Source organism: Rutidosis leptorrhynchoides, chromosome 10 (genome assembly GCF_046630445.1).
Source record: "Rutidosis leptorrhynchoides isolate AG116_Rl617_1_P2 chromosome 10, CSIRO_AGI_Rlap_v1, whole genome shotgun sequence".
NCBI lineage: Eukaryota > Viridiplantae > Streptophyta > Magnoliopsida > Asterales > Asteraceae > Rutidosis > Rutidosis leptorrhynchoides.
In genome coordinates this window covers 355367941-355383642 of record NC_092342.1, presented here as the reverse complement: position 1 = coordinate 355383642, position 15702 = coordinate 355367941, and the positions used below count along the sequence as shown (strand labels likewise).

General features: G+C 33.3%; 1 protein-coding gene across 1 annotated transcript in view; it reads right to left on the bottom strand.

Moving 5' to 3' along the window:
* Positions 1 to 488: 488 nt before the first annotated feature.
* LOC139871513 (uncharacterized) overlaps positions 489 to 15702 on the bottom strand; it is a 40991-nt gene continuing 25777 nt past the window's right edge. Inside the window, exons 2-8 of the mRNA XM_071859214.1 lie at positions 4872 to 5303; positions 3967 to 4448; positions 3612 to 3850; positions 3098 to 3500; positions 2091 to 3011; positions 1083 to 1994; positions 489 to 554 (exon numbers count right to left, since the gene is read on the bottom strand). Coding sequence (XP_071715315.1) covers positions 489 to 554; positions 1083 to 1994; positions 2091 to 3011; positions 3098 to 3500; positions 3612 to 3850; positions 3967 to 4448; positions 4872 to 5303 — 3455 coding nt within the window. The remainder of the gene's footprint in view (positions 555 to 1082; positions 1995 to 2090; positions 3012 to 3097; positions 3501 to 3611; positions 3851 to 3966; positions 4449 to 4871; positions 5304 to 15702) is intronic.

Genomic DNA, 15702 nt, shown 5'->3' with positions numbered 1-15702 from the left:
TGAGCAAATAGTCCACATCATTATTTGTGTTTGTTCTATTTCCATGTCAAACTTTAATATCCTCAAACTCTTAAAAACAAAACTAATATCCTCAGTCGATATCAACCGTAGTTCGTAAATTCGTTTTACAAATAACGTTAAAAACATAGATTATAATTAAAAACATGACAAAATCAAAAACTTCACAAAACATTGATACAACGGTCCCTGTAGTTCATAAATCATAACTTCCATGTCATTATTTTGAGGTAAAAGAAACCCATATTAGCAATCGATACAGTCATGCAGGGACACTAGTCCTGAGAATTTGAATGCTCAGTGCGTGATAATTGAAAATATGCCCTAGTCAAAAATTTAAATAATACAACACTATATTTTTAAAAGTTTGCAACATAGTCAAGCTAAATGGTTCATCTCTACAACAATTTTTATTAAATAAATACAATACAATTTGTATAATTAAATTCAAATTACAACCTATAAAACACCTAAAATGATGAATGCTTGCGTGCATATTTTGATGCAAAACCATCAATAATTTTACCATTCATAATCTACATTAGATAAAAAAAAAAAAAAAGTTAATACAATATACTCCATATAACTTAAAAATATAATACATTTTATATCTTAAAAACATGAAAATATATGGGTGTTTTTTTTGTTGAAATTAAATACGGAGTAATATCCTTTTAAACTTCTGCAAGCTTCTCGAGTTTATGAATGTGTTAACTTTTAAAGTACAAGGTGTACTTTTAAATTATTTACAAGAGTATTTTTATTTTTTTAGAAAGGCAAACTTGTATTAAAACACGAAGAATTACACCAAGATGTATGTATGGTTTACAAGGAAACGCCATGACATCAACACGACTAATAACTACTACTAGAAAATTGTGAAGTGACTAAGCTATATACAAAGCAACCCGACATCACAAGGTGTTAAGATATATACTCGGGTTCGAAATCCATGAAAGCCATTCCAATTTTTTCTTTTTGGCTCTCGATGAAATCCACAAATAAGACATAGATTGTATTTCATTTAGAGCCATCGGGGCATTCCAACATTTTCCTTGGAATACCGAGTTGTTCCGATTTTTCCAAATGTGATACGTTGTCACCCATTTACTCGCTTGCCAAAGGAGTCCGCCGAAAGTTGTCATTGAACGATACGTGCTTGAGCCTAGTAAGTCCAAGATACTCGAGTATGCCAGATTGTTAACACCCCACCAGTTATGAACACGCACCCACACTTCGATCACTTGCTTGCATTGAATGAATGAGTGGTCAATAGTTTCCAAATCGCCATCACAAAGCGGGCATCTCACCGAATGTAGATCGATACCCCTCTTGTCAAGTTCAGCTTTAATCAGAACCCGTTTTTTAAGGAGTCTCCAGATGAAGATTTCAACCTTTTTTGGAACTAGAATGTTACGTAATGTAGGCTGATTCGAGCTGAATTGACAAAGAACCTGCTCATCGATTAAAAAGGTGAGTTTTTTGACAGTGAATAAGCCATTACGATCAAGCACCCAACTCCAAGAATCTGGATTGCTGCCATTTCTGAATTCGTATGCATGTAACAGATTTATCAGCGAAACAAGTTCAGATGCCGTTCTGCCTGAAGGGTTCCTTGACCAGCTCCACGAAGTAATGATGTCCCCGTCTTCTTTTTTAACACGATCCTGAACACTAACCGACTGATGCATTTCTAACCTGAATAAACGTGGATAGAGATTACACAGTTTGTCCTCCCCAATCCAATGCTCAGTCCAGAACGAAGTCGACCCACCGTCACCAATGGTCTTGATAAAGGAGTTTCGAAACGCCACCTGAAGTTCATCCATTGAGTAACATGCACTAATAATGTTACGCCAAAGACTTAGAGGCGGAGAATGTGATAAACCATCCTCATCCACTAAGCCACCATCCAACCCGTAAATACTACGAATAATTTTGGCCCAAAAGAAATCGGTTTCGGTTTTGAACCTCCACTACCATTTCCCCAACAAGGCCAAGTTTTTCCCTTTTAAGGTTTCGATATTTAACCCCCCATTCCCGAAATTGTGTATAACATTTTCCCATTTCACCCAAGTTATTTTATTCCCCGAACCCGAATTACCCCAAAAGAACGCTCTCCTCACTTTCTCAAGAGATTTTAACACACGTGGCGGAGCACGAAATAACGAAAAGTAGTACAACGGAAGACTATTAAGAACCGATTTGATTAGGACCAATCTTCCTCCAAAGGATAACGAACCTATTTTCCAACTCGCAAGCCTATTTTTAAATTTTTCAAGAACCGGGTCCCAACTATTCAACTTATTCATTTTAGCCCCGATTGGTAACCCTACGTAAATAAAGGGGAATTTCCCCACGTTGCAACCAATGTGTCTAGCGGTACGGCTTACTTCTTCAAAGTCCACACCAACCCCGTATAAGCAACTTTTTTGGAAGTTGACTTTTAATCCCGAAGATAATTCAAAGCACTTTAGGAGGCTACGAAGGTTAAGTGCATTAGATCTTCTCCACTCCCCGAAAAAGATAGTGTCATCCGCATATTTTAGGTGAGAGACTAAAACTTTATCCTCCCCAACTTCAACCCCTTTGAATAAACCTCTATCGATGGCCGCTTTAGTAAGAATATTCAAACCCTCCGCCGCAAGGATGAAAAGGAAAGGTGATAGCGGGTCACCCTGTCGAACGCCCCTACCCAAAAGAAATTCATCCGTTGGTGACCCGTTGATCAAAATGGAAATAGAGGCCGACATCAGGCATGAAGAAATCCATTTGATCCATTTGCTTCCGAACCCCATGCTTCTCATAACTTCCAACAAAAAGTTCCAATTGAGGATATCGAAGGCTTTTTCGAAGTCAACCTTAAAAATAACACCTTTTCTTTTTTTGATTTTGAGGAAATCAATAGTTTCATTTGCAATTAAAGCGCCATCAAGAATAAAATGACCTTTTAGAAAGGCACTTTGTTCCGAGCTCACCAAATTAGGTAATACCTTTCAAAGACGGTTTGATAGGATCTTGGATACAATCTTATAATAGCTACCAATTAAGCTAATTGGACGGAAATCACCAACCCCACCGGATCTGACTTCTTTGGTACGAGTGTAACAAAAGACGCATTACACCCTCTCGAGATTTCACCATGTTCCCAAAACCACTTGATTGCCTCAACCAAGACCACTTTAACAATATCCCAAAACTTTTTAAAGAAGCGCATATTAAAGCCGTCCGGGCCAGGGGCTTTCGTACTTCCACACTCTAATATGGCTTTATGAATTTCTGATTCTGTTATAGGGTGTTCAAGAGCTACGGCTTGATCTGAAGAAATCGAGGGATATAACAGCCCTTCCATCGAAGGTCTCATCGTGTCAGGTTCCTCAAAAATTCGCTTAAAGTGATTAAACGCCTCCCGTTTGATATCTTGCGGATTTTCATTCCATAATCCTTCAATATTGAGACCTCGGATATTAGATTTGTTGTACCTATTACGAATGATGGAGTGGAAAAATTTTGAGTTCTCGCTCCCTCGAGAGCCCACCGAATTCGCACCTTTTGCTTAACCATGCTAGCCTTCATATTCTCTTTTTTCCAACCACTGTTTCCTAGAGTTTTTCCATAACTCAAGCTCAGCATCATTAAGGGTTGTTGTTTCAGCTTTTAGTTCAAGCGAATTTGCAACAAATTTATGTAGGTCTATTTCCATGTCAATCTTTCCGAATTTGTTTTTGCTCCAGGATCTCAATTCTGCTTTGTGGTTTTTTAGTTTGGCCAAGAACTTACGATCAGGCCTAGGCCCATTGTAATCTGAGTTAGCCCACGAATCCTTGACAGTCTTATCGAACTCTACATCTTTAAACCATCAAAAATTTTAAATGGCTTTGGCCCAAAATTCTTTTCTTCATCTTTTAAAATAATAGGGCAGTGGTCCAATTTGGTTCTTGCAAGTACCGCCGCTTCCAAACTATCCCAAAGGCAATTGAACTTTTCGTTGACAAGGAATCGATCTAATTTACTAAACTTAATTCCATCATCACTGACTCGAGTGTAGATCCTACCACCAAGCGAAATATCAATAAGTTCGCATGATAGAATAAAGTCATTAAACCATTTTGCTCTATACCCATAGAATACACAGTTAAATCTTTCAGATTGGTCCCAAACCTCATTGAAATCCTCGCATAAAATCCAAGCCTCATCACGATTGCTAACCGTATTACCTAGCGAAATCCAAAACTGTTTTTTCTTGTCGTCTTCATGAGGACCGTAGACGTTAACAATGTTGACAAACTGATCATTACTTTTCCACTTCCCACGAATACCAATTGCGTAGTTTAGCGTTATTACTTCAATAGCATCGAAGTAATTGGTGTCCCATACAAGAAATTGACCCCCCGATTTCCCGACTATCTCCCTTTGAATGAAGTCGAACTCTGTACAGCCCCACAACTTCTCTATTTATGACCTATCCACTAATTTCAATTTTGTTTCTTGCAATGCTAAAAATATAGGTTTTACACTACGAATCAATTTCTTAGTTGACCCGAACTTGCTTTCCTTCCCAACCCCAAAACCCGAATGTTATAAGATAGAATCTTCATTAAAAAGACTAACAAATATGAAGGTGGAACAGAAGAATTCTTACTGAGGTAGAGTATTCTTCTTTTGCCATCTCAATCCCAGATGGCTCCCAAAATCATGAAGCTCCTCATCATTAATCGGAACATATGAGTTTGATTTGGCACTTTGATTGGGTTTCGATGAACTGGAGTTACACGATACTGATTTATGGCCTACCTTATCTGTTGCACACGACGAACATTTGGAGCAAAGATTGGTACCTTTTCAAGCCACACTCTTGATGTACATCATCCTGGATGAAGCCTTCCATCTATGAACCGATCTCCAACAGTAATTGTTCTTGTCCTTGTTGTTTTGTTTGCGAGTTGGAATCCCCCTTTTGCCAATCCCATTCTTCTTACTCGAATTTATTGATGTACTGGACTGGTGATTGTGTCTAGTGGATTTGTCACTTGCTTGGGGAATAGTATCTGTAGGCCCAACATCTTCATTTTCTGTATCTGACCCAACTTCAGTATTATCATAGTTTGCCTCCATACTATCATTAACCCTCGATGGGCTTGATAATCTAACATCAGGTGAATCACCTATTGGGCTAATTAGCCCAACGTGACTCTCCTGCCCGTTACAGTTTCCTTTACCTGTGAAATTGTCTTGGGACTCACTCACCAAATTAATAGGGTTTTCGTAAACAGAGTTCTCGGGCCCTGGAACAGTTGTCATACCCCGTCCAAAATCTTCCTGAACGAATACAATAACATCTGGTACCATCGCGATGAACTGACGTCTATATGCCATGAACGACTCCGTGTAATGTCTCTAGAATGAGTAAATGCACAGCTGTAACAGACTGAAACCTGGGCTAGTTGTAAGTGGACTATTTTTGCCCTTAGGGTTTGTGCTTAGTCTTAAGTGCTTTTATTTTAATTATTTAATTAGTGTTTTATTATAATTGTGTTGTGACCAGTTTGTGACAAGGGTCCCAGAACAGGTTTGTTTATTTAATTTGGACCTCGTTAGGGTATTTTATCAGTTGTGTTAAGTTGTTAGATAACTGGTAAATACCCGTATGTTGTGAGGTGGGGAAAAATAGCATCCTTAAGTGACTAGTGTACTGCCTTCTTCTTCCCATTTCTAGAAATCTCCTAAACCAAATCGTACCCACTTCATCTCCCATCTCTAACCCTAGATTCCTAAATTGTGTTCTAGAGCTCAAATTGTTCATACCATCTTGTTTCTTACAGATTACTGAGTCTATCAAGGTAAGTAACATGTGTTTTTGTGTTCAATTCGTTGTTAAATTCATGATTTTGTGTGAGTTTTGTAAAAAGCTTGAATTTGTGTCAAAACAAGTGATTTAAGTGTTGTTATGGTCAAATTGTTGTGGGTTTTGAGTCTATAACAAGTAGTGAACAAGTTGTGGTCGATTTTGGTGTTTAAAACGAGCTCTAGATCGAGATTTGAGGATTTCATCGTGAAGTCCGTAGCCTTTGTTCAGTTTCTGAGGAAGATGAACACAGTCGGCCGACTGTCGGTCGACAGTCGACCGACTGAGGGTGAACCGACCGACTGGCGAGTGAACCGACCGACTGAGTTTGACTTTCGATCGGTTGTGGATATACCAAATAAGTCGACCGATTGGGAAAGTCAGTCGACCAGTTGTGTCAACAGTCGACCGACTATCTACGTTAGTCGACCGATTGAGGAGACAGTCGACCGACTGTGTGTCCAGGGCAGAATATTTTACCAAGGTGCCTTTTTCTAGCTGTTATGCTGCCCGTTTGTATTTTGGTATTCCGGATGTAAATTTTGAAAGTGCATAAGTGTTAAGCATGAAAATTTTAGCGGACGCAAATTTCTACTAATTTGCTATAATTCGCTGTCAGTGTGTCTAATCTTAATGGGAACACTATTCTAACTTAGTTTTTGCAGTTCTCAGGAGATAAGGACAAGGAGGAAGCTCAGAAATAATAACTGAGCAGTTGCTGGTAATTGGTGAGTGGGTCTATCTACGGATAGAGTTTAAGTAGCATATCATGCTACTGTGGTTGACTCTTTTACCATGCATAGTGTGGAAATTGCCATGTTAGAATAATATAGTATGCCTGATGTTGTATGTGAATTATGTGTACACTGTGATTGGCATCAGTCGGGCCTAGGGAGACTGGGGACTCGAGACCGTACCTAGGAGAGGTTAGAGTCCGTATGAGGTCAACCGTGCCTAGGGGAGGTTGGTTCCATAGGCTACGGATTGTTGAGTATAGTGTGAACGATGCACCCCCTGCATCTGGATAACTATATTGTGAATTGAGTAGCAGGGACTATCGGTAGACTCAGGCCCGATCAGCTGGGAGTCGTGTGCTCGTACAAGCCGCCGATCCTCGTATTGTCTTATTGTATGCTAGTTGGTAGTTAGCAAGTGTTGTTGTTAGTATATAGCTTGTGTATGGCTTAAGCTATATCTGTTAGTTAGATTTCATTCACTTAGCAGTGCGCTAATCCCCCACATATTCTCCCCTTGCAGGTTTAGGTACTGCTAGTCGGGATGGGTGCTGTTGCAGAAGACATGTTTGACAACCCAACTCTGATGTGGACTTTTGTATAAATAATGTTTTGTAATAACGTAATACCGTTGTGTAAACTTAAACGTAATTACACGGATTAATGTAATGACGTGACATATATTGTGTTTGTAAATAAAGTCTTCCGCTGTGTGTTTAAAAAAAAATGGCCGGTGTTACAACAGCGGAAGATTTCTTTCATACATTAGAATAAACATGCTTTAAAGTGTCAACCAAAAGGTTGGTGAGTTCATAGGTTTATCATAAAACAATAAAATTCATCATTTTGATAGACCACAAGATTTAAATGCTGCATGGTACAAATGGGCCCGAATCCTATACCCACCTGTAATGTACATGCGATATCTTTTAAATACAGTACACCTTCTTGTGTACGAAACCATTTTTCATAAATCTTAGTAACCGTACACATATCTCGTGCACAAAAACTAATACACATAACCTGTGTATAAAAATCATTCTCTCGATACACAACATTCACATTAATTGGTGGCAATTATCATGTCCACATAATTCAATGGTGGCAATTATCATGTCCACATAATTCAATGGTGTCAATTATCATGTCCACATAATTCAATGGTGGCAATTATCATGTCCACATAATTCAATAGTGGCAATTATCATGTCCACATAATTCAATGGTGGCAATTATCATGTCCACATAATTCAATAATAATCCGCAGAACTTCTGTCTGCATAATAGTTCATTAGAGAAATATTTTGCTTGTGTTTATCGCGTCAAACATTTATAAAAGCATTTCATGTATTCGCAGTTCAAAAATATATTTCAAAAGTATTTAATAAAGCAGTTGTAAAAACAGCGCATGTATTCTCAGTCCCAAAAATATAAAGAGTAAAAGGGAGTAAATGAACTCACAATACGTTATTTTGTAGTAAAAATATGCATACGATGGAATTGAACAATGCAAGGTCGACCTCGGATTCACGAACCTATATCAAGTATGTATATTAACACATATAATAATATTCAAATAAATATATATTTTGATGTTAGTAATATACTTGTGATATTAAATTTAATATTAATAATTACTTAAATATATTTATTTTATATATATTCTATAAAATTATCATAATAATCTATTACATACTTTATTAAAATATTTTGTACTTAGTATTAATATTTTTAAATACTTATAATTTTTAATATGATAACATTTTTAATAAATTCGAGTTATATTAAAACGTAAATGAACAAAAAGTATTTTATTAGTAAAAGTAGTATACTTATTATATATACTTCTATATACTTAAAGTTTGTATCTAATCTATAATATCTATCTTTTTAGTTTAGTATCATAAAAATATAATTATATTTTATATATGAAATATATTTAAAACTAAAGTTATAGTTAGTAATATTAATTATAATAATAATGATAAAAATAATACTAACTTTAATAAAAAGATAAATTTTAAAAATAGTGATACTTTTAGTAACAATGATTATAATAATAGTAATACTGATAATAATAATAACTATAGTAATAATTTTACTACTAATAATAAAAATGATAATAATTTTTAAGATAATAATACTAATAATGATAATCATACTATTAGTAAGGATAATACTAATAATGATATTGTTAGTAATAATATTACCAGCTGCTGTAGTTTGGCTCGACAGAATTTGCAGCCCAACAGAAAGAATACATTGCATCTTGGCCCAAATTTCACAATGTAATACCTAATCCAAGAACAAGCCCATGTTGTTAGATTGTGAAATGTTCCGGCCCAATCAGAATAAACAGCCCATAGCAAAACTTGGAATGAGGTTTACATTTTTAACATAGGATTCGAAATAGGAACCGTCATTTTCTATTATCTTTATGTCATCACTTATATTTACCATCATTGTTCCAATGTATCATCTCCCATTATCAATAATTCAATATTATTATCACGTTACCTTTATCATCATATCATACTTTTGGTAAATCAAGTGGGGCATTCGGTTAGCTAGAAGGACAACAACAAACGCATTATTTCAAATGCTTTGTGAATTTAATAGTCAAAAGGAAATAATGGGTGGGTATATGTCTGCCATAAAGAAAAAAAGGAGCTTGATGTATTTGCAAGTGGAGTTCATTTGTTTAATTTATATAGAAAAGAAAAGTAGTACTCGATGATAGCATTTGGGAGGTTGTTTTGTCAAAAGGAAATCAAACAAGTATTTGGTTTTGTTTAATAACTCACATCAAGGATTTTGGTTTTCGGTTTGCAGCAGAAACCCAGAGCAGAATCTGCAGTGGTCTGAACGTGGTCTGAACGTACGTGTGTGTGGTTATGGGGAAGGTTATGATAGAAGTTTGATCGAGCATGGAAGTAGTGATGAAGGTGAATTATGGTGGGTTGGATCCGTAGGGTGAAGGTAATAGGTGAGGGTCTGATCGAATAGTTTGGTGGACAACACTTAGTCGAAAAGAAAGTAAACGTTTTATATAGTAGCAAAAGTGGGAGAAGGAAAGGTGAAGTGGTTGATGGTTCGATCATTCTTGCATTAAATAATCGTGGTGATTGTTTCTTTACTAGCTAACACGATGGTTAGTGGTGTTTGTGATTCAAAAAGAAACAGGAAACGAAAGAGAGCAAAAGAAAATACCAAGTTGATGATGGTGGGTGTTCCGGATACAATTGGTGATGGTACGGTTGTGAGAGTGATGATCAAGATGCATTTCTTATGTATACATAATATGTGTGTAAGTAATATATGCCTATTTATATGTATCTTAATATTCCTATTTGATTTTTCAAATTTTCAGTGAGGTTTTGGGTTTTTCTGAGTAATGAGTGAATGTTAATACTTATTATCGATCAATTTTATTGTGTAGTGCTTATTGAGGTCGATGGGTAACAATATTCAGACAGGGTTATACAGTAACAAGATTTGAAGGATGATTGTGAAGTCGACGTGTAACAGAAGGTTTTTCAAACAAGAAGAAGAAAACAAGAATATATAAGTCAGATGTAACAAATTCTTACATTCTTCTATTACTGATTTCTATCCAAGTTTGTTTTGTTCTTGTGATTAAATCTTGATTTGTACTAGATTAGAGCCCTAAAATCAAATTACTTATAGTAGAATTGTAACTTGAAACAGATTTTGATTCTGTGTTTGTTTTATTCCTTGTTTAATTAATCTAAATTTAAGATTATATGATTAATACAATAATACTGGTTCATATAATATATCTGTATATATATCTGTATTTATATATCTGTTTTTACATATTATTATTAATCTTATTAATTAATAAATATAACTATAATAATAATACTCTTAATAATAAAAAATTTAATAATATACTAGTAATAATTTTATTATTAATGATAATGATAATAATAACTATAGAATTTATGACTGATGTTATGCAAGGTGTATATAAAATAGCTTTATTTTTACAACGAAAAACTTATTAAATATGATACAATTTTACACAAGATATTTATTTATTTATAGAATGGATATACTTAAACCTTGCTACAACACTTATAGGCATTGTACCTAATCGTGCAGTAGTGTAGTTTTTACTAAGTCCGGTTCGTTCCACAGGGAAAAATCTTTAAACAAAGCTTAACGCTATATTAGTTTTAATTTATAAAAATACAAATATATATATATATATATATATATATATATATATATATATATATATATATATATATATATATATATATATATATATATATATATATAAGTAATATTATTATTATAAAAAGGGGGTTTTACCGTTTAATGACCGGTTTGTCGATTTTAAAACTTTAGTCGCAGTTAAAACCTAATGTAAAATATTAAATAAATAAAAGACTTAATTTAAAGCGTAAAATAAATAACGATAATGAAATTGCAATAAATAAAAGTGCGATAAAATAAAATTGCGATAATTAAAATGTACGACAATTAAAAGTGCAATTAAATAACAATAAATAAAAGTGCGATAATTAGAAGTGCAATTAAATGTAAAATAAAGGAAATTAAATATGAAATAAAAGAATTATGCTTATTTAAACTTCTGTAATCATGATGTTTTACGTGTGGATTTTAGTTTTATGCCCATGGGTTAATTGTCCTTTGTCCTGGATTATTTAATATGTCCATCTGGTTTTTGTCCATAACAGTCCATCAGTCATAAATATAAAGTGCGAGTGTCCTCGTCAAATTATCCTTATACCCGAAGTTAAATATTCCAACTAATTGGGGACTTAAACTGTAACAAGGTTTTAATACTTTGTTTAATAATTACACCAGGATATCGACTGTGTGTAACCCAAGGTTTTAATACTTTGTTATCAATTATGCTAAGTGTCCTTGTACATAATTTCACCCCTGTTTTAATAATTTCATAGACTATTAATTCATTCCCGTGTCCGGTTAAATGAACGATTATTCGTACATATAAATATCTCGCCCATCGTGTCCGATCGAGTGTATATGGTTATTTATAGGGACGTCCAATTGTAAATCTTTATATTAAAATTAAGAAACTATCATTTAGTTAAACAAATATAAAGCCCATTAATAGCCCATAGTCTAATTTCCACAAGTGTCGTTCTTTTGTCCAAACCCCAATTATGGTACAAAGCCCAATTACCTAATTTTAGTAATTAGCCCAACATCATGATTACTTCGGATTAAATAAGCATAATAATAACTTAGCTACGAGACATTAAATTAAAAAGGTTGAACATAACTTACAATGATTAAAAATAGCGTAGCGTTACACGGACAGAATTTTGACTTACACTCTTACAACATTTGCTAACATACCCTTATTATTAGAAATTAAAATTAAAATTAAAATTAAAATATAAATGTATATATATATATACGTTTAGATAGAGAGATTAAAGGATGGATAAAACGTTCAGAATGCGCGAGCTTTTATAGGCATTTTCAGAATTTGGGGCTCCGCGAGTCGCGGTATTTTTACCCTTCAAACTCTGCAAGTCGCGGAGTTTGCTTTTACAGCTCATCCCTTTTTGGATCTTCTTTGCCGACAGTTTTAATATATAAATATAATATATATATAATTTATATAATTAATTATATATTATATTATATTTATATACATAGTTAACTTGTAATTTTTAGTCCGTTGCGTCGAGCGTTGAGAGTTGACTCTGGTCCCCGTTTCGGATTTTCGAACGTCCTTGCGTACAATTTAATATCTTGTACTTTGCGTTTTGAATCTTGTACTCTTGTAATTCTGAGACGTTTCTTATCAATAATTGGAACCTCTTTGATTGTATTTTGTACTTTTGAGCTTTTTGGTCGTTTGCGTCTTCAATTCGTCGAATCTGTCTTTTGTCTTCACCTTTTATTATTTAAACGAATATCACTTGTAAATAGAACAATTGCAACTAAAAGCTTGTCTTTCTTGAGGAATAATGCTATGAAATATATGTTCGTTTTTAGCATTATCAATGACAATAATATTATTCATAATAATAATATTAATTATAATAATACTAATATTATTAATGATAATAATAATAATATTAGTAATAATAATACTATAATAATTTATTTATATCAATTTCATATCTATATGTAGTATATTAAAAATAATAATATTATTAATACTGATTTTAATATTAATATTCCTATTGATAATAATAATGAAAGTAATGATAATTATATTCAAATTTGTAACTTGATTTAATATATTACAATTTATTATTATTTGCCAATTATATAATATATTGAATTCTTAATATTTATTACATATATATATATATATATATATATATATATATATATATATATATATATATATATATATATATATATATATATATATATATACATTACAACATATAATATTACAAATTATAAATTCCAATTACCAAGTATATATATACACACACATATCTATTTACAATTAATTGTTCGTGAATCGTCGGGAACAGTCGAAGGTCAATTGAATATATGAAACAGTTCAAAATTTTTGTGACTCAACATTATAGACTTTGCTTATCGTGTCGAAATTATATAAAGATTAAGTTTAAATTTGGTCGGAAATTTCCGGGTCATCACAGTACCTACCCGTTAAAGAAATTTCGTCCCGAAATTTTTTCTGTGGTTGTCATGGCTAACAATAAAAAATTTTTAATGACGGATATGAGTTGATAAATAGAGTTTTATCAACATTGAGTAATATTGATAAAATAATTCGATTACTCGAAGAGTACGAGTGAAGCTATCACAAAAGAGTGAAATAAAGAAAATCAAGTTTGTCTTAACTTTTGACGTAGTCACGGTTGATTTCTGGAATTCAAGAAAATTAAATAAAATCTTCGAAATCTATATAAGATTTAATTCTTCGATATTTAAGGAAATTAGAATTCTTTTTAATTCAATGCGGTAATCTGCCTCGATTTTCTATGGCTGGTATTTCGCTATAAATTAGCCTCTTCCGTTCCATTATTTTCACCATCCTTACACTTTCTTCCTCATTTCATACTTTTAAAATATTGTGGAAATGTTCCATCCAGTTCTGATTCTTGATATTTTCCTAACTATCGCATCTGTTATTCTTCTTTTTCATTTACCGCCGGAGGAATCTATTCACTTCTACTATTACCTTGGGGTTACAGTATTTTTCATTCTCCCGTGTCTTTATATTACTATACGCATTGATATACACGGTTTGTAATACCTGTGCTGTTGTTGGGCTTTATATTGTTCCTTACAGTTTGAAGCTTCATGCTTTTGTTTTCTTTTCTTGACCTTGAGTAAAGCAAGTAATGATCCAGAATTCGTAGGTATGAAGTTTCGAATGATCATAATGTTCTAAGCAGGAAGGAACGTAATAGCATGATTTGATTTGTTAAATTACCAGAATCTCTGAGGATAGAACTATCAAGAATATATTTTCTTGATATGTTCGGAGGTTAGGTAGAATGAAAGAGTTATGTAACGTGGCACATGATGACGGTATGATCTGTAAACCATCATCACGTTCCATTAGAAATTCAGCATGACTTATTGTAATATAATCACGTTGGCCGGGCGTCATTATATTATACTAACTCATGCTTCAATTCCCAACACTTCTCCATAAATCATTCATAATTTAAACTCACATTTTTACAGAAGTATAGAAACTAAAACAGTTTCGTTTATGATGCAACATAGATAGCACGAGGAGATAGATAATTTCGGACAAAGATATTTATGAAGGTATCTTCAGAAATATCAAAGATATTTATAACGAAAGATACGATGATATCTTAAAATTCTAAGATCAAAAGATGATGAAGGAATTTGTTCGCAAGAATTTAGAATAAGTAGGGGCAAGATTTTCATTTTAAAGGTTTCGGCAGGTACTGAATCATCTGGATTCGTTAAGTACATGTTTAATCGTGGTGATTTGTCCACAGCCTCATTCATAGTTTCGCATAATTCGCTTCACAGTATCAAATTTTCTATTGAGCGTTTCCAACACCCCATTCAACACCCCATTCTTTATCATCAAACTTTTGGCCATTAAGACCCTCTACAGTTTTGCTGCTTCATCAGTATTTAAAGTTATCATAACTGAATCATTGGTTATCAATCCGAGATGTTTCAAGAATTTCGAAGGATTTGAACGGAGATTGTAATCGTCAAGATACAATGAGGTTTAAGATGAAATCAAGTGGCAAACTTGAGGAAATATTTAACTGTAGTAGATGAAATTTATTTACGATCTTTTAAGTCAAAAAGTGTTGTAATTAATATTTCTTACTCTTTTAATACTTTTTAATTGTCCAATGATAGTAGTCCAATAGTCCAATAGTTCAACCAAAACTAGTATGTTATAAGGAAATAGTCATACAGGAACAGTTAGCTAGGAACAGTTAGCTAAGATTTGGTTAATATAGGTTTAAAGTTTTACATAGTTAATTAATTGGTTACTAATCAATTTTTATTTTGTTCATTATTTTCTTCATTATGCCACTTGTCAAATCTTGATTTGGATTTTGATCGGTCAAAATCCAAATTATGAAATTGAATTTGAATGAAAATGGTTGTTCTTCGATGAACGAATATATATGTGGATGTAGGTAGAATAGTTCAATGACTGTTGAATCGGATTCGAAGAATGTACAGTATAACATGTTAATGTGAAATCTAAATATTTCTCGGGTATTACCTACCCGTTAAAATATTTTCACGATTAACAGTTTGTACAAAAGAATTTTTAATTACAATCTTCATAAAAATATACTTACATCTATATTTTCTTCAGATGTAGTCATGGATTTAATGAGTTAATATTATATTAAACTCATATGATTTATGGTTAGAACTGGAGTACATAATCTCTAAAACATTAGAGAATACATAATCGCCGTGTCGAACGAAGATAAATGAGGTAGAACGATACATGGAACAAAGATAATCGATGCAGATCGATATGTAGAACGGATATCATACTCGAAGTACAGATGGTGATATTGAGGCGTGTGATGTTGAAACTTAGGTTGTTGGTATTACTAGTGTGGATGTTGG